Raw genomic sequence first — 23,617 nt, 5'->3', positions numbered from 1 at the left:
GGCTTGAACCTACACAGAGCTCGGTGACTCCGGCCCTAAATCTGGGTATTGCAGAGCAGGGGCCAGGCTGGGGGAAGGCCCAGTGCCAGAGAAGTGGGAGGGGGAAGGGGACAGTCACTTGGTCACTTGGAAACAGCCAGACAATGGCCACCAGCCCCACTGGGAGAAGGCGGGTGAGCTGGATGCCAATCCCGGTGCCGGCTGGGCGGCTGAGCAGGGACATGGCCACACCAGCACTCCTTCCTTCAATATGGTTTAATATGAGAGAAAGCAAATGCACAATACAAAATTTAAAAACCGGCATACATCGATACCCCACCTGGGTGGCTGCTCCGACACACACAACACGATGCTCTTGCACAATTGTTTCGTCGTCTGTCACTTGCAGAGGGTCTTGAAGGGACCCAGCCCAGCAGCTCTGGGCATGGCCCACAGGCAAGGTCACTTCTCCTTCTTGGAGGCTTCTGTTGGCTCTTCTTTGGAAGCCCCTGGCGCCTCCTTGGGGGTTGAGCTCTCCTCATAGCTGGGGACAAGAGGGACATGAGTGGGACCAGCTCCTCTCTGGGAACAGAGTCCTGTGGGGAGAGCCCAGCCTGTGGCCTTGGGCTCTACCCTGCTGTTGCTGAGGACAAGTTGGGCTCCGGCCATCAGTCCCCAGCACAGGAAGCCACATGGGGCAGAGCCCAGGCAGGGAGATGAGGGATGCATTCCCCCTGGACATCTCCAAGGATAAGGTGGACCCAGCCATGGGCCAGCTCTATGCCCGGGGATCTGTCCTTGTTCCCAGGGGCACTATTGGATACCCTGGGTAGCACATGCTTTCCTTGGCTGAACACTGGTGCCAGTGGGGCCGGTTAACGGGAACTGCAGCAAGACCAACAGCAGTGTTCCCTCCCAGGGTCTCAGTCCTCTGGCTGCAAACCCCCTCCAGTAATGGCCCCAGGGCTCTGGCTAAGGAAACTGGAATGCTGCTCCATGCAGAAATGACAGGGTCTGGGATGTCAAACCTTCTTGCCCTTCCCAGTCTCCTCTCTCAGAATGGGGGAGAAGCTGGCTCGCAACAGCACAGCAACAGCTCCAGCCTCTGTCCACGGAGCGAGGAGAGCTGGGAATAGGGAAAGCTTGGGCCAGGGAGAGCCAGGACCTGCCCCTACCTGGCCAGAGAGACAGACAAGGGGCCCCAGCGGCAGTGGCTACATGGCACTAGGGCTCTGCTGCCGGCGTCGGCGGGGACAGGACAGTTTCTGCTGCATGGAATCAGCCAGGCTGGCCGGCGAGCCAGACACCGTGGGGAAGTGGGTAAGTCTTGGTGTGTGAGGCAAGATTTCAGCAGAGGATTCATAGCTGCAGGAGAGAGAGGAAGCAGGAAGGGAAAGACAAGGACAGAAAGGGGTGGGGGGAGAGAGAGAAAAAGCAGAAGAGTTTTGGAGTGAGAGCACCGAGAATGCACCGCCCTGTGCAGGAAGCCTGGCACCCCCCCTTCACCTGCTCGCACAAGCTGGGCTCTCCTTGCCTGCAGACTCCAGGACAGGGCTGCAGCATGGAATAGTGAGCACTGAAACTCGGGCATGAGGCAGCTCCCACTGGCATGAGCAGAGCCAGACAGCCAGAACCTAGGGAGAGCAAGCCTGGGCAGTGGGGAGGTAGCAGTAGTGGAGCAGCCCAGGAGCTGGGCAGGTGACAGAGAGAGGCAGCAGACCCTGTCCTGCCACGCAAGGACAGCAGCCCACAGCATATGTTGGGGGCAGGATGGGTTCCCGCTGCTGAGGGAGGCAGAGTGGAGCTTCCTGCCTAGCTTAGGGAAGTTTGGCAAGGCTGAGAGCCATGGAGCTGATCCCAGTGTCACCCACCTCTGCTCCACCATCAGTGGTGGCCCTTTCCCTGGGCCTGCAGCACAGATCTGCTCACTCCCACCCTGCCTGCAGACCCTCACTGCTGTGAGCCGTCATGTGCAGGCAAAGACCACAGGAACTGCCAGCTTCAGGGAGGATCAGGGCACACCAAAGCAGCACAGCAGAGCTACACCTGGTGGGATTCCTGCAGTGGGAGCCACTACCCTCCAGGCACCGGTCCCTCTGAATTCCACTTCCTCTGTCTGCAATTGGAGCTACTTCAAGGGAGGTCTGGCCCCCAGGGGCTGTCAGGTTTGCAACCCTCCAGCATCCTGCCCTTGCCCTGGCAACACTTTGCTGCTGGTGCAGCTTGTGCTACTGCTCTGGGAGGACACTAGCTCCTGGCTGCCAGCCTCCCTGCACTCCTTGCTGCCCAGTGGGCCCGGCCTCACAGCTCATCTCTCCCCAGTTTCCTGGCAGGAGGTGTTGCTGCTGTCAGCTGGTGAGTCACAGCATTGGGGAAAGCGGCTGCAGGATCCCAGGTGCACAGGAAGGACGATCCCAGGACACTCAGTGCCTGCAGCAGCAATTGTCAGAAGCAAACATCAAAGGAGGGGCAGGTGCGGCAGGGCTGGGGACAGCCCAGCTGAGAGCCTCTGGGAACATGCATACCTGCATCTCCCAGGGGAGGGGAGGGAGGAGGGAGGACAGCTGGCTTCCCGTTTCTCCCAGTTTCCCTCTGAGCCGGCTGGGAGCTCAGGAATGCTCCCTAGGCTGGGGCACTGGGGAGGCTGGAGGGTACACAGCCCTGCTCTAGGATCCCTCTCTGCAGGGTTGATCCCCTCCTCTGTATCAACCATCACTACTGTACTGAGCCACCACCAAGTCTCAAGCATGATGGAGAAACAGCTCTCAGGCAGGAGGCCAGAGCTGCCCACTGACAGCCCAGACAGGCTCTGAGAACAGCTGAGTACAACAGCCCAGCCCCCTTCCTCTCTACCCACAGTCTGGGGCAGAGACACTGTGCAAACCAGGAGACTTTGCCCAGGTGGGGAGGTCGGGATGTGCTTGAATCAGCCTTGGCTGCTCTCACAGCCGGCTCTGGCTCCACTTTTCCCCACCCACAGGCCCTGGGACAAGATGACCAAGTATCTCCACACCAGGTGTGCAGTCCCACCCTCCCCTGCCTGCCAGCGCATGGGAAGCGTCTGTCACTGGGGCGTAAAGCAATACCAGGTGCTGCCTGCTGGTACCACAGCACAGCTCCCACCCAGCTCCTGGGAGGCGGCTGGAGCCAGGCCCGGCATGTACAAACACAGACCCGCTCCCTCCACCCACGCACGTGCCAGCGCACACCCAGAGCATGCCCAGATGAACCCGTCCCTCCAGCTGTGCCCAGGCGTGGGAACATCTGCACGCTTCATGTGCTCCAGCACAGCCGCCGGCAAAACAGCTCCATCGCCAGCTGAGGCTCACCTGAACATTTCGGTTACTTCTCCCTTTGCCAAGGCCACGAGCAGAGGGAATCCAATGCAGGCAGGGACCAGGTAGAGCAGCGCAGGCTGTGGGGAAGAAAAACAACTGTTAAACCGAACCACAAATCACCCCAAGGGAAAAGTGCAAGGAGATCTCATGGCCTTGTCCCCTCTGCATCTATGGTATCTGTCATATGGCTACACATGCAGTTAACAATCCAAAAAGCAGCTTCAAGAGGTAAGTTAGAGCTGCAGCAGTATGAAGCTAGATTGCATATTAGGAGGAAATTCTTTCCTGTGAGAGCGGTGAGATTCTGGCACAAGCTGCCCAGAGAAACTGTGGATGTTCAGTCCCTGGAAGTGTTCAAGGCCAGGTTGGAACAGGGCATGGAGCAGACTGGTCTAGTGGTTGCTCATGGCAGGGACTGGAAATCAGATGGTCTCCGAGGTCCCTTCCCAAACCATTCTGGGATTCTGTGAAAATCCTCGCTGTGAGGTCCCAGTGGGCCGTGAACACACCAAGAGGCCCAGTGCAGACCACAGTGTATGGGCTCCTAGAGCCCCTGAGCAGTGGGTGCTCAGGGCAACTTGGCAGCAAACAGGGCCCCCGGCTGAGGGGATGTTGTTGGAAACAAGGAGCCTTGCCCCAAGCAGACCTCTGCTCCAGCTGGGCACAGGAGCTTTGGGCAGGGAAAGGTACAGGCAGGAACTGGAAAATCAAAGCCAAGAGAAGGAATAAATCTACTTTTTTTCCTGGCAGGATGCAGGAACTTCATGGCCAAGCTGGCCTGACCCACTTGGATGTGCATCCACAGGAGCCAACAGGGTGGAGCTCACCTGAGCATGCTTGAAGATGTGCATGATGAATATGGTGAGGCCCAGCCCAAAGATGTAGGCCACAAAGCTGGTGTAGAAATACGTGTGCGTGTTCTTCTTCAGGCTGTAGGGAAAGGGAAGAGCTCAGTGACTCCGGTCTGGAATGCCAGTGGCCAAAATGTAACTGGCCTGGTACTCTTAGCCATCTCTCACCACAGTGGAGTGTGGGGAGCGATGCTCTGTCTGTGCAGCCCCTGCTGTTGTGGGAGCAGTGTGGGACTGAAGGCAGATGGGGGGCTGGAGAAAGGAAGAAGGCAAGTGATCCTGCTGGATGGCAACTGGGAAGGGAGGAATTGGAGCTGGGACCCAGGGAGAACATCCCATTGTCTTGGTGGAGATAAGCCTGTCCCTGGCTCTCAGCAGTTGCTATTTTATCACAGGGCAGGCTGCAGGAACTGGGATTCCCAGCAGGTGCAGGCAGGATGTGGGTGGTAACACCTGGAAGAGCTGGCACAAACCAGAGGGTCTGTGCAAGAGCAGTGGGAGTGGGGCCACACCACCACAGTCACAGAGCACCCTGTCCCCTGGAGCCTTTCAGTGTGGGGCAACTGCTGCAGCCCAGCTGTAGGTGCAGCTTCCCTGTGTGGGAAGGAGCTGCTTCCTCCAAAATCAGTGGCAACCTGGAGGCAGCCAGCACTGCCAGGAACCAATCTGCATCCACACGAGCACTTTCCAGGTGCCAGCACCCTCGGCTCTTTCCCACGCTGTCACTGCTTCCTCTCACTGCCCTCCAGTCCTTGGTTCCAGGGAGCTGGTGAGGCTCTGTGGGGCTGCTATGTGCTGCTGCCCCGATCCCCATCCCTATGCTGCCCGCCCTACCTATGCTTGAACTCAACCACTCACCCCTAGTGCTCAGGACATACCCACAGAGCCAGCCCCCTCTTCCAAGAGCTTTTCCTTACACCTCCTGGTGTGTCCCCACACCCAGCTCCAGAATGGAGCACATGACTGTGCCCCTGGCTCCCCCTTCCCTTTTTTCCTCCACAAAAGCAGCTCAAATATGCTGCAAGATCCAACCTGCCAGAGACCCTTCCCTGCTGCCTGCTCACCTGATATCAAACCGCAGCAGCAAGGCAATGAAGATCCCTGCGGGGAGAAGGAAACAATGAGGGGCTGGAAGTGGCAGGGAAGGGACAGCGAGGGGCCAGAGGAGCAGGGAAGGGACAGCGAGGGGCTGGAGGGGCAGGGCAGGCTGAGGGAGGCAGGGAAAGAGCCGCAGTGTGTCAGTGCCGTGCCCGGGGTGACAGTGCCCTCTCGTGGCACGCGGCACCGGGACAGCACCCGGACCTGCCGGGAGACTCCCAACCCACCGGGGGACCCTCGCAGGGCTGCGCTGGCCAAGGGCAGAGCCAGGCACCTGCTCAGCTCCCCGCAGCTCCCTCAAAGGAGACCCCAGTCCTGTCCTTCCTCTTCTGTCCTCACCCGGAATGACAATGTCTCCCAGTCCCAGCATGGCGAAGTTGTCGGCGTCCAGCCCCTTCTCCAGCAGGTCCTGAGGGAAAACCACTGCAAGGAGCAGAGCGAGGCACAGTGAGGAGTGTCCCCACTGAGCAGACCCCAGCCCTACTGGGCCTGGAAAACAGGGACCAAAGCAGGACCTGTCCCTGCCCTCAGCCCCCCTCTTTCCCTTTAGCTTTCCTTGTTTTTTCTGGGAAATTCCAGGACAAGAAACCAAGAGGTCCCAGAACCCAAACTACTGCATGCTCCACAGCAGCACCAGTTTACCCCTCCTGCTGTTTAGGGGCTCTCTGGCTTTGTTGGTTTTTTTTTGGTGATGTTTATTTGGTATGGACTGTTTTTATAAGCAGGTGAAATTGCACTCTTTAAAGGTGCAGAGTGACCCAGACACACCAGTGCTCTACAAAACATTCCTTTTCCAGAGACCTGCCTTGGCTTCAGGCTGGCAAATGACAGAGAGGAGAGGTCACTAGCAAGAAATGTTCCTGCACACATCCCAGCCTGAGCCATCTGCAGAGGTGAAGGGTGCTTGGGCAGGGCTTGCAGCAAAACAGACCCCAGCACACAGGGAAGATCTACTCACGTTTTATTGGGGCCTCAAACGATTTGGCAACTGTCACCATTACGTTGGTGCCAAAGACCTAGAACAGAGGAGTCCAAGGTGACCACAGCTGCACAGGAACACACACAAACTCTCAGCTACAGCCTCACCCCAGGGCCAGGAGTGAGTGGCCTCAGTGCCAGAAAATAGCCAAAATGAGAGCGCAGGAGCCCTGTAAAGCAAGCACACTGTCTGGGGGTAGAGGCATACAATGGCACTGGGGGAGGTGGCTACTTCATGACTGTCCTGCTCGTAGAACAGCATGGGGACAGCACTCAGATGGCAGAGCTGCTGCCCACCACCCAGCCCTGCACCTCAGTTCAGCTTTAATCAGTCAGCTTTAATCAGTAAAGTCCAATTGGAGGGCAGAGGCTTCCAGCACAGTGTCCCAGCCTGGGACCTTCCAGCAGGTACAGGGGCAAGTGTCAGATCAGCTGCAGTTTGCTCTGAGGTCATTTACTTTCATGGCCCTATCAGCTGTAAATACTGGCAGCATTTGGGGGTGGACTGTAAACACTGAGGGCAGCCACCCTGATCTCTGCACCTTTCCATCTCCAAGACTCCAGTTCAGGAGGCACAAAAAACAGGCTCTGGTCAGCACTGGATGAGCAAGATCCCAGAGCCTTGGATTAAAGGGAAATCTTAATGCATCAGATTAACTCCCATAAGGTGCAGCAAGTTCTGAGAATTGCCATGGAGTGACAGGACTCGACACTGGGATCAGGGAAAAACATCACAAACCCCCTCAAGAGCACGTGGGGGCAATAGCATCAACCCATTGAGATCTCCTTTCTCCTTGAAACCCTCCTGGGATCTGACTGTGACTGAATCCACGCCAAGATCCAAGTGACCAGCTCCTGCAGAGGGGCACAGTACGAGGGCCTCCAAGGCAGCCCTTCCCTAAGTGTCCAGCAATACTCTGATCCATGGGGAAGCTGAGGTGGGAGACAGCCAGCAAGTGGAGAGCAGAGGGTGCACTCACTGTCCCCAAAGCACTGGGAAGACACTTGCACACTAAGCAGGGCCTGGGGCACCAGGTGTGCTAAGGCAGAAGTCTGAGTCCTCTCCAGCTGAGAGCTGTGGAGGAAGTGGCCCACAGGCGAAAAAACCACAGAGCCCAGACTGTTAACGAGCATGGGAAACAGGGGCACCACTGGCCAAGTACAAAACAACCCACAGTAGCCAGGCATAAATATGGAAGGATCACACAGGCAGCTGCAGAGCTGCTGGACAGACCTCAGTGTCTCTGGCTCTCAGACATTTGGAAATATGGTGATTCAGAAGGTGGAGGCAGCAGGAAGGACTGAGGAATACGGATGTTACAAGGAGACACATTCTCCCATGCATGGAGCAGAGAGCACAACTGCATTCCTGCCTTCCCCCCACACCTTTCCTCTACAAAAGCAGCTCAAATACATTGCAAGAAATAAGGAAAACCTCAAAATTAAATAGTCAGGGTGCAGCACTGGCTGAGGAAAAGGGACTGGAGGCATTCCAGGGTCTGCTCCTCTGTGCAAGAGACCAGAAGGACACTAACAAAACCAGCAGATGACAGAGCCAAGGCACAGCTCATACAAGCAGGCTCAGTGTGCCCCAGAGCAGCCTCCGGCCCACCCAACATCTGCCAGACCTTGGGAAGACCATAGTGGGGAATACAGGACTGGATATGACACACACAGAGTACCCCACCATAGCCCTGATGAGGCCCCTGCCAGCTCTGGGCTCTCTGAGTGAGAGAATGAAAGAAAACACACTTGATGAGCCACATTCTGCCACTGTGGATTCTGTCATCAACCCTGCCACACCCCTCTGGGCTGAGAAAGTGAAAATTCTGTTTTCAAGTGTGCGACCAGCCAGCATGGTGCCTCCAGAAAGGCAGAATGCCAGGCACATGCTTCCACCAATGGCCTGCAAAATGCTCCTGCTTACCCAGAACACATCGTAGATGAAGAGGCCACCAAGCAAGATGCAGCCAGTGCTGACATTGTTCAGGTGCAGCAGCTCCACCCCGTTGAGGGAGAATGCCAGCCCAAAGAGATTGTTGGCAATCCAGTGCTGAGAAGGACAGAAAAGGAGATCTGGGTGCTGCTGTACACAGAACCCCATCTCGCATGGAAATGAGTCCATGTCCAATCCAGCCCAGTCCCCAGCTGTGCCTCACTTACCTTTCTCAGCAGGTACCAGACCCCCACAACACTGCTCAAGGCCAAGCACACGAGATCCTTGGTGTCAAACTCGTAATTCACTATTTCTGCAAGAAAACAGAGAAGTCAGATTTGGGGCAGGCCAGGCAGCTCCCCTTCTCGTGCAGGGTTGAGATGAGTGATTCCACAGCTGGGGAGCCCAGAGCTCAGTGCTTACATCCCAAACAAGGGGATTGTAGCCGTGGTACACACGTGCAAACTGCCTGGGAATGAGCAGTGAGCCCTGGAAAGCTCAGACCTTCTCCTTCAGCCAGACTCTGCACATGGACAGCATCCACAGTCCTGCTGTCAATAAGGAAATTGGATTCAGGCACTGCCTAAGGCAGGGAGAGACAAACCTTCTCCCTCTTCCTGTGCCAGTTAACTCCTGGTGGTATCACCAGAAATACTCCTTACCAGTAAAGCTACTACAAGGCAGGATACTTATCAAAGCATCTCCTGCCAGTGCAAAGATCTGGCACAGATAAGGCAACACAATGCTTTCCAAGGGGCTTAAATAAAGGCTGTGCATTTATCAACAGCCATAGCTCCATCCCCACAGCACTCTGGGAGGTGTTTCTGGGGTCTCCCAGCCAGCCAGAGGCAGCACAGAGGCAGAATGCCAGCCCAGCTCTGCAGGGACACATGGGACTCACACTGGCTATGGAAGCTCTCAGCAGGGAGCAAGAGGCAAGTCTTTGAGAAGGTTGTTTCAATGGCCTGAGAGTCTTAAGACCAAAAAAAGAAACAAAAAAGGAAAAAAAAAAAGAACAGTAAAGGCAGAAAACATTCAGGCTCCCCTGAAGGACCGGCGAGCCAACGTACCCTCCTTGCTCTCCCCGGAGCCCTGGGTGAAGAGGAGCTGGTACTGTTTGTTGGGGAAATTTGCAGGGAAGAATCTGTTCATCATGGGGCTGAAACGAGAGGTGTAGAGAAGGGCAGTTCGACAGAAACCCTGCAAGATGTACTGCCCAGCACCTCTGCATTTGAGGAGGACCCACACTCCCTCCCAAGCTGGGGAAACACCATCTGCTCCATCAGGGACTGGCAGGAGCCACAGCAACTCATCCTGCACTGAGATCTGATCTGACTATATGTGACATTCCCAAAATACTCCAGGGCAAGAAAACAGAGCATCACCCACAAGAAAGGAGGGCTCACCCCAGACCCCAACAAATGCCCTGTGCCCCCCAGCAACCCTCTGGGTGCCCAGCATAGTCAGTGTGCAGCACTGCATAGGTACCCAGCACTGCAGACCCAGGAGCAGAGCAAAGCCCTTACCCAGCACCGGTCTAGGGAAAGCATCTGGTCCCCAGCACCCCAGAGCTCATGAAACAGGAAACCAATTAAACTTTTTCAGTTACTGAAACAGCCTGAGCTTTCAACACTCATGCCACGCATCACCACAAGAGGCCAGGGACATCACCATGAGCTCCAGCTGCCTGTGTCACCCTTCCAAGTAAGGGTGCTGAAGAGCTCTTCCCTCTGCAGGGCAGCAAGGGCTGTGCCAAGAAGGGTTTAAGCTAGATATCAGGAAAAGGCTCTTCACCCAAAGGGTGGCTGGGCACTGTTAGAGACTCCCCAGGGAAGTGGTCATGGCCTCAAGCCTGCCAGATTTCAAGAACTGTTTGGAAAACACTCTCAGGAACACAGTGGGATTTTTGGAGTAGTCCTGTGGAGGTTTAGAAGTTGGACTTGATCCTTCTGGGTCCATTTCAACTCAGGATAATCCGATTCTGTCATTCTGAGCCAGAGAAGCTCCTTAGGGTGAGTTGGCCTTGTCGCATGATGGTGTCCACTGACACCTCCACAAGCTCTCTCCATGATGCTGTAGGGGGTGCTGGCCCAGTACCCCCAGGGCTTTGGTTCCCACCACCAAGGGACAACATTGTAAGAGGTTGGGCAAATACCCTAAAGACCTGGCTCTGCTGCAGGGCAGTGATGCCCTAAAACTTTCCCATTAAAATGAACTGAAGCCTTGGGCAGCCCTGCCCCAGTCACAGCCATCCTTGTGCTGTACCTGATAGTGTGGGACAGGGCCAGGATCCCCAGCACAAAGAAATACATGGAAAGCAGAAGATTTATGTACTCTTGAGAGAATATCTGCAAGACAAAACCACAGAGGGGTTAGTTACCACAGCATCCTCCCCATCCTCATGCTCCTGTTGGCAGCTGCTGTGTCAGTGCTCCAGGGAGATGAGAAGAATAGCTATAATAACCCAAATTCCTGCATGCTGAGAGAGAATATGTTGGAAATAGCCAAGTGCTCAAAGAACAAGCACAATGAGCCCCTGAGCTGTCGCGCATCTGTGAGCTGCTCAGGTCAAAAAATAACTCTAGTGCTGCAGAAAGGAGGCCAGAGCTTCCCCTGCAGAGCAGGGAGAGGAGGCACTGATCCCAGGGGCTGCCCAGGCCCAGAGGAAGAGCAGCATCCCCTGCCCTAATTAAACAGGGTGTTATTAAAACTCCTGCCCTCCAAGTCACATGCTCCCTTACTGAGTCACACCCCTACATATCAGTGGGACCCTCCGTGCTCTCCTGGAAGGGGGATGCTGGAATTGGAGAGCACATGGCACACAACCATTGGCAGAGAAAGGACTGCCCTGTACCATTCCCAACTCTGCACCTTAACCTTCACCTCCTGCCCAGCCAGGAGCACCCTGGCACCTTGCAGGTATCCCAAAACAGCATAGCTGGAAGCTGCCATGCCCACAGGACCCCTCTGTGCAGCAGCTCCCCAGAGCCCTCTGGGAGCTCAACCATGTGCCAGACCTGCATGGGCAGCCCAAGGTCTTGGCCAAGATAACTTCTCCACACCACCACAAGCACATGCTACTGAGAGTTCTCATCCATTACTCAGGCCATCTGATTCTGCTTGTGGGCTCTGAACAGCTAAAAGACAGATCACACAGGGGCTCCCTCAGGCCTGCAGTCTAAGTGGCTCTAGGACCACAGCACAGAGCACAACACAGAGCCAGCAGCATTTGCCCCTCAAAGTCCCTGGCACCCTCTGGCTCCACCTGTGCCCTGTAAGGTTGGCCCATGGGGGCAGGAAGAGCTCAGGGCTGTTTGCTCCTCGGCAGCTCTCCAGAAACAACCTGTGCACAAACAGGCTCCGATTTCCCCCAAGCTGTGACAATTCAGGCAAGAACTGACGTCCTCCTGCATGGTGACACCGAAGAGCTCGATCTGTGCAGCCTTACACACCTTCTGTCCCAACACTAAGGGCCAAAAACAGAGTCACCCCGTTATGGGAGCTCCTGCCAGGCAGGAGGACGTCCTGCCCCAGCTCCAGTGCCACTCACTTACTTTAAAGAAGAGGTAGAGTCCCAGGAGGGTACAACTGGCAACAATAGGAAAGCGAGCAGCGTCTCGGCTGGTAATGGTCTCTGGCATCTCTGAAGAGTTCTGGGGAGAGAAGGATAGAATAGGAATGGATCAGCCCCTGCTCTGGCTTCACACCTGAGCAGGGGGTGAAAATACAGGGCTCCACAGTGGTTTTGAGAGGGACAAAACACCCACGGGCCCCTACTATATCTGGAGGTGAGGCTGTGTCAGAGGCAGAGCCTGAGATGGAAAACACAAGCCAGCAAAACCAAAAAAACTTCCCAGGGCAGCCACAATTTACTGCTTTTCTCCTCTTGGAGAAGGAAAAAATCCTGTGCTGGCATTGTTCCTTTCTCCCCTGCCCAGAGGGGAGCTGGGCTCCCTCACCGCTCACGCCCAGCCAGTCCCATCTGTGCCACCATCTGTGATCACCCTGTGCACGACGCGTCTCTCCAGTCACCTTCTCATCCTTCACCTTGCTCTTGGGATATTTCTTATACTTAAAAGCCCCAGATTTACAAACTCCTTCCAAGACATCTTTGCATCAGTTCAACCAGCCCCTTTCAAGACATTTCCCATGGGAGACCTTCAGCTTTCAGAGGAGGCAGAGGGCTGCCTGTTTTCTGCTCGTTCCCTGCCCGCTCCAGGCCCAGGTAGCTGCTGATCAGAGATCTAATCTCACTCAGGCAAACACCTGCAGCCAGCACAGATCGAGGGCACCTCAAAAGCCCTTGTGCAGCTTATCCCAGGCACAGCAGTTGTCATGCTGTGCCCAGCAGCACAGAAGGGCCCAAATTCCTGCCACTCCCCGCAGAACGAAAGAGGAGAACCCCCCACCCTGAACCACGGCTGGGCTTTGCTCACAGCCCCCCACCGCCTGGGCCTCCAGAAGCCCCCCAAGATCAGCTGAAGCCTTTAATATGAGGCTTAAGGGGATTTTAAAAATAGTAATAGATCAGGCTGCGTAAAACAGTCCTTCCTCCTGAGCTACAGCAGCTCGACTGTTGGGATTTAAAACCCTGCTATGAAATGCAGAGAACAGCGGGAGGAGTACCGGGACAGAACAGGGTGTGCAGGCAGGAGAAGCCCCCGTGCCGCGGGGCATAGCCACACACGAGTCCCCCCAACACAGCTCCTCTCGAGGAGGGACAAGGGACGGTTGTGTTTTGCAGCACTTGAATTTATCGGGGCGGTGAGGACGTGGCTGGAGAAGCCCCGGGGGAAGCCAGCTCTCTCCCCGGGGTCCCTTGCGCCTCCAGGGCCAGGGACATGCAGCTGCCGGTCCGCCCGTGGAACGGAGCGCCCGGGGGGGGACCCTTGGGGGGGGCCGAGGCCTATAGGCCCGGCAGCCCCGAGCCGCGGGGGTACCTTGCTCTTGGCGCAGCTGACGGAGCGCAGCGCCCCGAAGAAGATGGGCAGCAGCGCCATAAGGACGAGGCTGCCGTAGGCCAGCGCCATGCCCTCGGGGGTAGCGGGCGGGCGGCTGGGGGTCCCGGCCCCGGGCGCGGCCCCGGCGGCGCTGCCGTTGTGCGCCGCGGGCTCCTCCATGGCGGCTGCTCCCACCGCGGTCCGCACCGACACGTCCCCTTACCGACCGGAAGTGCGTCACGCGTAGCGGCGCTGAAGCCGGCCCCGCCCCGGCGGCCCCGGTGCCAGGAGAAGGGCAGAGCCCGGCGCCGCCGCCCCCGGGCCGGCCCTCCCTCCCTGCCCAAGCTCCGCTGCGTGAGGGGCGGCGGGAGCCCGAGGAGGTCCCTGCGGGCAGGGGTCCCGGTTTCCCGCAGCCCCCCGGGGACGGGGAGGTGGCAGCTCCAGGTGTCACCGACTCGAGCGAGTTGGGTCGGGGGCTCCTGGGCTGCCCTGGGATTTCATGTCCTTCACCGTTTCCCAAGGATCTGCACCCCTGTTCTTGGGGATCCCCCTGACTGCTCCCAGCCCACCCGTGCTCGCAGCAAACAGCCCCTCTGTAAAATGACTTATAAATGGCAGCAAATTCTCCCCACGCTCTGGTCCCCACTTCCCCTGGATTGGGACCAGGCCTCTGTTGGAAAATTGGCCGAAATGTGTGTTTTCCTCGCAAATACTCCAAGCCACTGGCAGCTGGGCTGTGCCACCAAGCCTTCTCCTCTTCCTCCTCGCTGAGGAGCAAAAATCGGTGAAGCACAGTGAAATGGTGCTGCCCCCAGTTCAGATCTGAGCCATGGGCAGGAGATGAGAGCACAGCAGCGATTATAACACAAGTCTTTAATTATTTTTTTTTTTTTAATGTCTTTTAAATTTTGTATTTTAAATATAAAGAATCTATTTCAGGACCGGGGTGATTCATAGTTCCGTGTTTCAGGCGGAGGGCAGATGGGAAGGCCTCCTGGGAACCCCTCTCTGCGGGGTTGGCCTCCTGCCCGGGATGCTGCCCTCTCCCTGCGACTGCTGCTCCCAGAGCGGGGAAGGATGGGCAGCAGAAGGCAGTGAGCCCACACACCCCCCTGCATCCCACCCTGCTGCCTGCCACGGCCCAGCCTGGCACAGCACAGCTCCTGACCCCGTCACTGCCCCCTTCTGAACGCCAGCCTGCCTTGGGAATCCTCACAAAGGGCAGCGTCGCTGTGCAGAGCGAGGTGGAGGAGTCGGGGGCTGCTGTCCCAGGGTGGCCACAAGCCAGCGAGGAGCCAGCGGGGTCCCGGAGCAGGGTGGGGGGCACCGGGGCTGGTGGCACCAGGGAGCCCATGGGACAGGGGGGAGACTGTACTGGGGCTGGTGGCCACGAGGGGATGGATGACATTGGGACCGATGGCCACCCAGGGACAGACAGCACTGGAGCCAGTGGCTGCCCAAAGGCAGATGGCACTGGGATAGCCCCGAGAGCACTCGCTGGAGCAGTTGGTACCACCAGGAGTGGGCCCAGATGGGGGCCACAGGCAGTTCCTGGCCCCCTGCCAGCAACTTCTCCTTCCACCCTCCCGCCTCCTTCCACCCCCTCTCTTTCCCAGCGCCTCACCGTGGCCCCCCTTGGCCTCTCCTCCCACTCCTCCCATCCTCCAGCACGGCCGCATTTTTCTGGGTTTGAGCTCATTCTTTCCACTCCCCTCTCTGCTGCCTGCCAACTTTCCATCCCATGGTCCCCCTCCCCCGTCTCCTGCCACAGGGAAACACCAGCTGCAGCTGCAGGAGGGACCAGCAGCAGCAAGGAGCCCCTGTCCCTCGGGTGCAGCCCCCACCCCCGGCGTGCCTGATGCTGTGTGAACCACAGCATCGCCTCCAGCAGCACCAGGAATCGGCCAGCCAGGAGCACCAGAGAAGAGCAGTAGAAGCAGAGCAGCAGCGAGGATGGAGCAGCAATGCCATGGGCACTAAGGAGCATGGAAAAAAATCTGAGCACCCACCTCCCCAGTTCTGAGGGCAAAGCTAGGGGCTTTCACCTCTGGAGAGTCTAGTTTCCCGTAGGGAGAAGGTGCTGCCCCATCCCAGTGTCCCATCTGTGCCAGCCACAGCCAGTGGCTCCCCACAGTCTGACCGCAGAGTGAGCGGAAACTCCCGACCTGCGTAGGAGGGCACTGCTGATCCTCCCTGGCATCGGGCCTGAGATGCTGAGCAGGTTCCCCCATGGAATCCCAGCTGCTGGATGGCAGCACAGCCTAAAAACAACAGGCAAAGCCCACACAGCTCCAGCATGGCTTCCCCGGGTGCCCAGGGTCACTCCCTGCTTGCTGCAGCCAAGCACGTCCCTTCCTGGCTGTGCCATTCCGCTCGGCTCCTGCTCCCTGCCCCTTCCCGGGGCACCAGGAGCCACCAAGCACCCGGCTCCCTGCCCAGGCTGCAGCTCCCACGGTGCTCAGGGACTTTAAACCTGCAGCTCAGCAAAGCTCAACCTTTCCCACAGGCTTTTCCAGAGCTGGGAAGTGCAGGGGGCTTCACAGGGGACAACGCTGGACCACTGGGTAAGGAACTGGGACCACCTCCAAGGGTAGCCGAAGGAAGCCCTGGACAGAGGCTGTCCTTGCCCCAGGATACTCCAGCTAATGAAGGAGCCAGCCAAGGCCTGGCTAGAGCAGGAAGCAGATCCTCAGCCCTGGCCATAGGCAAGGAACAGAGCTTCAATCTGACCGTGTGGATCTGGGATATGGCTCCCCAGAGCAGGGACCCAGCAGAGAACAGCACCTCCCTGACGGATTTATTCTGCAGATCAAGGGTTTCCCCATCACATCAGTACAGAGAGAGCACAGAAACACTGGTGCCAGTGAGACATGGCACAAAGCCCTGGCACAGCACAGTCAGGGTGCCAGGTGATGCCGCTGGTGCTCCCCTACCCCCTCTTCCCAGGCTCCAGGCTGTCCAAGGTGGACAATGCCATGGTGCCCTTGCCAGTCCCTGCTGCTCTGCAAAGGACAGCATTGCAAGCAGGACCTGCCACACTCCTGGTAGCTTCCAGCCCTGCTCTGGGGCACAGCTACCCCTCATCTCCAGCTCTGCAGGAGCAGCTGTGATCCAAAATCTCACCACTCCAAGGGCAGGTACCCATCCCATCCTCCACCCCACATACCTGGTCCCATTTATCTTCTCTCCTGGAGGAGAGTGGCCAGATCCAGAGCACCCTTGCATCCCTCAGCAGTGAAAACAGTTCCACATCCTCAGCATCACTCCAGCCCTGTCTGAGCTCTCCACAGAGCCACTGGTCACACTGCAGAGAGCAGAGTCCCAGCTGGAGTGTGCGGAGGGACAGGACCGTGGCTTTCAGAGCACAGACAGGTCATGGCAGGACTTGGAACGGACTTTGAGGGCCACTTTGCTGCTGTTCCTGGCCACCAGCCTATCAAGGAAGTGCCGGGCTCTGCTGGTGAGGCTCTCCTTGTGCTTCTGACTAGTTGTGGGGTGCAGGTGGGACTTTTTGCCCCCTTGGCGCAGGCGGATCTGCCGCACCACCCCCTCGAAGAGCTCAGCCACGTTGTGCTGCAGAGCTGCTGACGTCTCAATGAACTTGCAGTCGAAGACAGCGGCACAGGCCTGGCCCTCTGCAAGGGAAGGACAGGGAGGGGACACGGCCCTGCTGTCACCCCAAATGCTGTGGGACGGGCACTGCCACATGCACAACAGCAGCTGCACATCCAGGGACAAGGAGACAGATGTAGGGGAAGCGACTGGGCATGGAGCCCCCGCAGGGGTCTCCACCAGCCAGAACCTTCACTCCCTACTCACCTTCCTCGGACACCTCTCGGCACCGCACCAGGTCAGTTTTGTTCCCCACCAGGATGATGGGGATGTCCTCAGCCTGGCGCGCGCGGCGCAGTTGGATGCGCAGCTCTGAGGCGCTCTCGAAGCTGTCCCGGTCAGTGACAGAGTAGACGATGATGTAGGCGTTCCCTACCTGCAGGCAGTGGCTACGCCGCTGGCTCTCCTCACCCTGTCACCACATGGGGAATAAGATGTCACCAATCTGTGGCCACGACCACTTCCAGGGGACAGGAGAGCACCGTGGCACTGATGGAACCTGTCAGCGCACCCCACCAGACCCCACACTGTGGAGAACAGATGTGTTACCCTAATAGTTAAATGCAGATTAAAACCTCTTGATTTTGAGGGGAATATTTGGGAGTTTTCTTCTGTCAACAGACTGGGACTGTGGGCTCAGCTTGGTGTGGGGGGGTGAGGCTGAATCTCCTGGGAATGCTGTGGGACAGTGTGGTGGGTGCTAAACCCTGCATGATCCAGGCACTGCTGGGCAGTGTGGGAATAAGCTGTAGTGGTAAAAAAGGAGGCATTGTCGGGGTGTTATGGTGCTGGGGCATCTTTGGGCAGTGCAGGTAAGTGCCAAACACAGCCCCAGTGAATGCAGGTGCTGGCACCCCTGTCCACAGCTTGGGCACTGACTCCATCCCCACTCCTGGGGACTCACTGTGTGGTGGCACCTGCAGAAATGCAGGGCCCTGGCATGGAGGGAAGGAGGGAGGCATTTGGAGGGAGGCAGTGACAGCAGCACTGGTATTTCTGCACAGGAGATACCTCATCTTCTGGGCATGAGGAATGTCCTATGCCAGGCTCTTGGGGGCACCATTCTGTCCAGTAAAGTGTTCTGGCTGGCCATACCGACTTGTGGATTTACCCAGTTGGATCCTGCAGCCCCACTCCCAAACCATTTCTATGCATTTTGAAGTGGGTTATCATACAAGAACCCACACCAGTGAGGACACAGCAGGCAGCCTCCCATGCTCGGGGAGGGTGGGCACAGAGCTGGGTAGAGATGTGATCCAGCCTGTCTTGCCCAGTGTGTATCCTGTGCTCCACTCTGGTGAGCCCCACACATAGAGAGGGTAGCCGCAGGTTGCCCTTCAAAGCGCTCAGAGGCCCCAAGACAGCATCTGTACCCATACAATGTCCCCTGGGCACACCCAGCTGACTCCAACACCCAGCCCCGCCGTACCCGCTGCTCTGGCTCCCAGGTGTCCAGCACCAGCAGCGTGGTCTCCTCGCCATCCACGGTCAGCCTGCGCTCGTACGCGGCCCCTGCGGGACACCACGAGAGCTCGGTCAGCGCCGCATTCCCTGGCAGCAGCGTCCCGGGCTCCTCTCCGCCTCACACATGGCTTTGTCCCAGCATGGGCCCACAGGATGCCCCGCAGGTGACTCTGCAGCAGATCCCCCCCACCAGACACCCACCTCCGTGCTGGTCCAGCAGGTCCCTCTCCTGGACGCCGGCGAAGAGGTTGACCAGGCTGGTCTTCCCCACGCCGGGGTCACCCAGCAGCACCACTCGGTACCGGGGCTCCCTGAGCCTTGGGGAGCCCGAGGAGTCGGGGGACCAGCTGCCGCGGGGGGCCCTGCAGCCCGGCTCGGAGGCGGTGTGGCCGAGCTGGGGGTGACAGGGCTCACCCCGCGGAGCGGCCCCAGAGCCGCCCGGCCGCGGGAGCGGGGTGCTGGCCCTCCGCCGCAGCGGGCTCCTGCTCCCGGCCTGCGTGTTCAGGGTCATCACCAGCACCGAGGGCAGGGGGGCCGCAGGGTGGGGGGGGAGTGGGTGTCGCCCCGAGGGGCACCCGCACCCGGCAGCCCCCGACCGCGCCGCTGCGGCTCCTGGAGCCGCTCCCGCTCCGAGCCGATGGCAACTCGGGCACAACTTTCCCGGGACACCCGCATCGCCGTCCGCCCCGGGCTTTAAGCCCCGGGAGGTGGAGCCCCTCGCCGCTGCGATCCTCCCCCGCCGGACACACCCCCGCCCGCACTGCCCTCGGCCCGGCCCAGCCGCCCTGTCCCGGTCCCCGAGGTCCCTGAGGTCCCCTCGGGGCTTGCGGTGCCGGAAAACGGCGAATTCCCCTGGGACCCGTCGCTCGGTCACGGGGAGCAGCGGTTACGTGGGGATGCTGCGGGATGCGCTGCCGCGGGCGGGGGCTGCACCACGCTCCGGTCCTGTGTGGAGCAGCATCACCCCGGTTCCCGGCCGTGCTCTTGCCACCCAGGCTCGGTTCTGCCAAGGAAGGAGGGAGCCGAGCCCGGTCCGGTCCTGCCCTTCCCACGGGAGGATGTGCTTTTTCAGGACCTGGAAGCCCGGAGCCCGGCTGTGCAGCTCCGTCTCCAAGATGCAGTGATGGAATACGAGGCTGGGGCTCTCCTGGCACGGACAATAGCAGGAGCTGTTTTTGTTTGAACCTGTCTGTTGATCCCAGACACTGGCAGTACTGGCCAAAAGTGTCATAGTGCAAGCATTATTCTAACCCTACACTGGGTCACCAATCCTCCCACACTGGGATATACTGGCAAAGCCTCATGACATCAAGGCTGGTCCCAGGACAACATGATCAGTGATGGGGATGGCAAGAATGACAGTAACACCTTTATTGTGCCATAAAATCACATCAGCAAATGCCCAAGGTGCTGAGCAGGCCTGGGGGGAAGAAGGGCTGAAGGCAATGGGGTCAGCTTGGCACCTCATCTGAGCCTGGCTGCTCCAGGCACTGGGCATGGGACTGGCATCAGAGGAGTAACAGCTCCTTGGTGGGAATGCTGAGTACCCAGCATGCAGCTGAGAAAGTGGAGAGTTAGGAGGGCCAAAGCACAATAAGCCATTGTGCTTTGGCTGTTTTGGTATGAGGAGGAGCAGGAGCAGGGTGACTGCTCAGATGGTCTGTGCTCAGAGGTGTCCCCGTTCCCTGCATGGCAGTCCTGTCATCAGGGGGCACAATGTGGGTTGAGGGAAGCCTGCCTTGTGTCAGCTGTGTCACCCTCTCTGTGTCCCCAGGGTCCTGCACTGGCTTTCAGTGGGGTCAGCCCAGATGCCTGTTCTGGGACCCAGGACCATGCAAGCACCTAGGAGAAGAGGGAAACACTTTTAACCTAGGTGAGGGTAGTGCCCAGCACCTATTTAGTGTAAACCAGAGCCAAACCTAACCCCCAGTTAACACAGCAGTATTTTCTCATGCCTCATGGTCTGCCACAGTCACCGTCCACTCTGCCTACCACCAAAATCTGTTCCAGCCCAAGCCCTGCTCCATCACCCTCAGACCACCCTCTGTATGGCAGACTCAGCTCTTGCCAGTCCTCCCAGAGCAGCAGAGCCAGACACAACTCCTGGGCTCTGGGAGGGAGAAGGAATGAACTCAGCTGCTCTCATTGTCAATCCTGAAAGACAAACAGAAGAGAAAGCCTGTTGGAGCAGCCAGGTACATCTGCTTTCTCGCAGTGGGGACAAGTGCAGCAAGCTGGGCTTGCTCAGAGATGCCTCATCCATCTCCGTCTAAGCCAAGGACAAACTGTGCATCCAGAGTGTCCCAGCATAGGGCTCCAACCTACTGGAGAAATCCACACAGGGCCTCTGGAAACAGGAGGATTTTTAAGGAGGGGAAGCTGAAATGCAGATGGGAATGGACACAGGGGGGTTTACAGCTCCTCTGGGCTCCACACACTGCCAGCGACATGCAGGGACCCAGGGAGGGCCAGCACGAGCACTGTGGTCCTCTGCACCCTCACATTCCCAGGCTGAGCAATTTGTGGCTGATTTTGCACTTTCAAGATGCAAGTCCAGTGTCTGGAAGCAAAGGGTTAATTAGCAAAACGAAGGGTTGCTGATGTCGTGTGAAAAGTTGCAGGGAGGTCAGTGGGAAAGGGCTGAGGATGGTGGAGAGGGCTCTGGCACAGGCTCCCGCCTGTCAGGGCGGGTAAGCACCAAATGCCTGACTTGTGATGTTACAGAAACTTTCCACTTGGGCCTTCCTGCTATTTTTAACTCTTCTCCCATCCACCCTCAGTAACCCCAGCCCCACCAGCTGCTGAGGCTAATTAATTCCCCTTTTTTATCATTTTTTTTTTTAAAAACAGAAAAAAATTAAGTTCCACTAATCTATCACACAGCCACTTGCCTCCTCCCTCCTGACATGTTCCAGGCTTTCCTCCTCCTTCAGCTCGTGCCTCCATAGCTACAGCCATACCTGTCTTCCAGCTAAAACACAGACCCTGGTGAAGGAAATCCAGCCACCCTTGACACCCACACCCATGCTGCTCTGCTGGGTGAGTGTCTGCCCAACAGGGTGATATTTTCATAAAAAAATGTGTGTGCACCCGGGGGGCAGGAGCTGGAATGCAGCAGGAAAGAATAATCCCATGAGCAGACCTCCCCCCTCGCCCCCAGCACAGGTTCCCGTGTGTCACAGGGCTCTCTCCCTCACGGCAGGCTGATGGGAAGAGCATCCCCACAGGGCAAATGGGATTCATTCTCAGAAATGGAATTGTTTGACATTTGTAAGATCAACACAGTGTCTTTAACCGAGGATGGAAAGCAAAGGTAACATGACTGTGTAGACTCATTTCACAGTGATGTGAGCAACTAGCTTCCCAGATTATTTTCCATTGTTTTTTCTGTGTCCTGGAGTTCTGCCCTCACCGTGTCCAGCCAGTTCTGACAGCAGGTCTGCACCACTGCCTTCAGCCTCTGCACAGGGAGAAATAAAGTCACTGCTCATTCCTCAGAGCTGGGAAATGTCCCCTTGCACCAACCCTGACCTTACCCTCAGGCACTGCTGCTTGCACTGGCAGCACGGAGGAATTTGTCACCGTGCCTGGTGCCACTCCACACAGGAGTGGCTCTGGGAAGAAGAGTGGTGTTCCAGCAGCCAGCTGGAGGCAGGGACGGTATGGAGGAATGGATTTAGTAGGCTGTTGCAGAGGTGATACCGCTGATGGTCTATGTGGAACCCCTCCCAGCTCGCTCTTTTGTCCGCTTGGCAGCTTCTGTTCCTCCTGGGACACTCCTCCACCCCACTGATCCTCACCATCCTCTGCCCTCCGGGGATCCCCGGGCCCCATCGCCCCCCGGGAACCCCTCTTCGCCCTGGGGATGCCCCGTATCCCCCGTAACCCGAGCCGGTCCCCACGGCGACAGCGGGTGAGCTCGGGGACCGGGCGGGGCCCAGGCTCACGGGAACGGGCGGAAGGGACGCCCCCTGCCGGCTCCGCCGTGGCACCGCACCGGGACACGATCACCGGGACGGGATCACCGGGACGGGATCACCGGGACGGGACCACCGGGCGGAGTCTGGGTGTCCGGGCTGGGAGCGGCTGGAGCAGCCCGAGCAGCCCGGCGGGACTGGCCCTGAGCTGCTCGAGGAGCGGCCAGGGCCGGGAAGGAGCGGAGGAACGGCCGTCCCGGGAAGCCCGGGTAGAGGCGGGCCCGGTGCACGGGACCAACGGGGATGGGCAGCCGCCTCCGGGCCCGCAGAGCTGCTCGACTCCACGGGAGTTCCGTGCTAATGCGCACACAGCCGCTCCTACCGGCGGGGCGGCAGCGAAGACCGGAGGTGTGGGGAGCGGCCGAGCAGGTGCTCCGTGACGGGGCCATGTGGGTGACCAGTGCCGGGCATGACCTCCGCCTATACCGAGCGGGAACGGCTCGGGGAGGCCCGGTGCAAAGCCGCGGTGGAGAACTGTGTGTTGTTCCCCGCGCGCCGCGGCTCCGGGACAGCGTGGGCAGCGCCCGGGGCTGCGGGCTGGGCCGGCGGGAGAGCAGGCCCCGCTGTCCCGGCTGGCCGCAATGTCGGGGCAGCCGACAGGGTCGGGACAGGCAACATTTCCTGCTCAGAGCGCAGGACGGCGACAGCCCGCGGTGCCCGGTCAGTCCCGGTGCCCGGTCAGTCCCGGTGCCCGCTCAGTCGCGGTGCCCGCTCGGTCCCGGTGCCCGGTCGGTCGCGGTGCCCGCTCAGTCCCGGTGCCCGCTCAGTCGCGGTGCCCGCTCAGTCCCGGTGCCCGCTCAGTCCCGGTGCCCGGTCGGCTCGGGCGCGGTCCCGCGCGGTCCCCTGTCACCACAGCAACTGGCGGTGGGGGCTCAGCCAATGGGCGCGGCCCCCCGCGGGTCCGCGCGCGGCAGCGACAGCCAATGGGCGCGGCCCCCGGCGGGCAGCCCGCGGTCTCCGGGGCAACAGCGCCGCCGCCGCCTCCCCATTGGTGACGCCCAGCGGAGGGGGCGGGGCCCGAGCCGGAGGGGCGTGGCCCCACTCGTGGCACCGGGGAGCCGCGTGTCCGCCTCGTGGGCTGCGCGTTCCCCGCCCGGCGCTCCCGTCCCCGCCGAGGGCCGACCCACGGGGAGACGCCGCTGGAATGGGTGGCAGGGACGTGTCCACGAAGGCGTCGGTGTTCCCACAACGCGTGGCGCCGAGTGTTGCGAGCCCTAGTGAGCGGTCCGGGGAGTGTTCCGAGCCGGGGCTCTGCCCGGACGAGCGAGAGCAGTGGATGTCCCGGGAGCCCCGTGGGCCGGCAGGGCAGGGTTCAAGCGCGGGGCGATACTCGGTGTTCCGAGCGGTCAGACCCATGCACAGGCTCCCGACAAACCTCGAGGGGTGTGGGTGCTCCCGAGGGTGCGGATGTCAGGGTCACCGGGGACATCGGGGTGCCTATACC

At 58.9% G+C, this 23,617-nt stretch overlaps 2 protein-coding genes and 1 long non-coding RNA gene across 6 annotated transcripts; all 3 read right to left on the bottom strand.

Annotated features, from left to right (window-relative positions):
- Positions 1–240: 240 nt before the first annotated feature.
- Positions 241–13,361, bottom strand: HM13 (histocompatibility minor 13). 4 transcript variants are annotated; one of them, XM_023945122.2, is made up of 14 exons: positions 13,121–13,359; positions 11,735–11,833; positions 10,446–10,528; positions 9,251–9,339; positions 8,408–8,493; positions 8,172–8,297; positions 6,225–6,282; positions 5,606–5,689; positions 5,233–5,269; positions 4,145–4,247; positions 3,309–3,394; positions 1,486–1,613; positions 1,155–1,344; positions 241–523 (listed from the first exon to the last, which is right to left on the bottom strand). In XM_023945122.2, the coding sequence occupies exons 1-14, from the start codon at positions 13,298–13,300 to the stop codon at positions 442–444; spliced, it is 1,431 nt and encodes a 476-aa protein (XP_023800890.2). In that variant the 5' UTR covers positions 13,301–13,359; the 3' UTR covers positions 241–441. The 4 variants fall into 4 exon arrangements, with proteins under 4 accessions (XP_023800890.2, XP_023800891.2, XP_023800893.2 ...); XM_023945123.2 differs by lacking the exon at positions 1,155–1,344; XM_023945125.2 differs by lacking the exon at positions 1,486–1,613.
- A 617-nt stretch (positions 13,362–13,978) lies between these two features.
- Positions 13,979–18,862, bottom strand: REM1 (RRAD and GEM like GTPase 1). Its single transcript, XM_023947845.2, has 4 exons — positions 18,398–18,862; positions 18,162–18,244; positions 16,940–17,144; positions 13,979–16,755 (listed from the first exon to the last, which is right to left on the bottom strand). Exons 1-4 carry the CDS (start codon positions 18,705–18,707, stop codon positions 16,478–16,480), a joined length of 876 nt encoding a protein of 291 aa, XP_023803613.2. The 5' UTR covers positions 18,708–18,862; the 3' UTR covers positions 13,979–16,477.
- Positions 18,863–19,552: 690 nt separating this feature from the next.
- LOC111945938 (uncharacterized) lies at positions 19,553–23,088 on the bottom strand. The gene is made up of 3 exons (XR_015277072.1): positions 21,733–23,088; positions 21,609–21,656; positions 19,553–21,181 (listed from the first exon to the last, which is right to left on the bottom strand). It is a non-coding gene; the product is annotated as an uncharacterized LOC111945938 (long non-coding RNA).
- Positions 23,089–23,617: the final 529 nt, after the last annotated feature.

The sequence above is a fragment of the Cyanistes caeruleus genome, chromosome 16 (genome assembly GCF_971803275.1).
Source record: "Cyanistes caeruleus chromosome 16, bCyaCae1.hap1.1, whole genome shotgun sequence".
In the NCBI taxonomy this organism is placed as follows: Eukaryota; Metazoa; Chordata; class Aves; order Passeriformes; family Paridae; genus Cyanistes; species Cyanistes caeruleus.
Note: the sequence above shows the minus strand (reverse complement) of the source record. Positions and strands in the feature narration are given on the sequence as shown.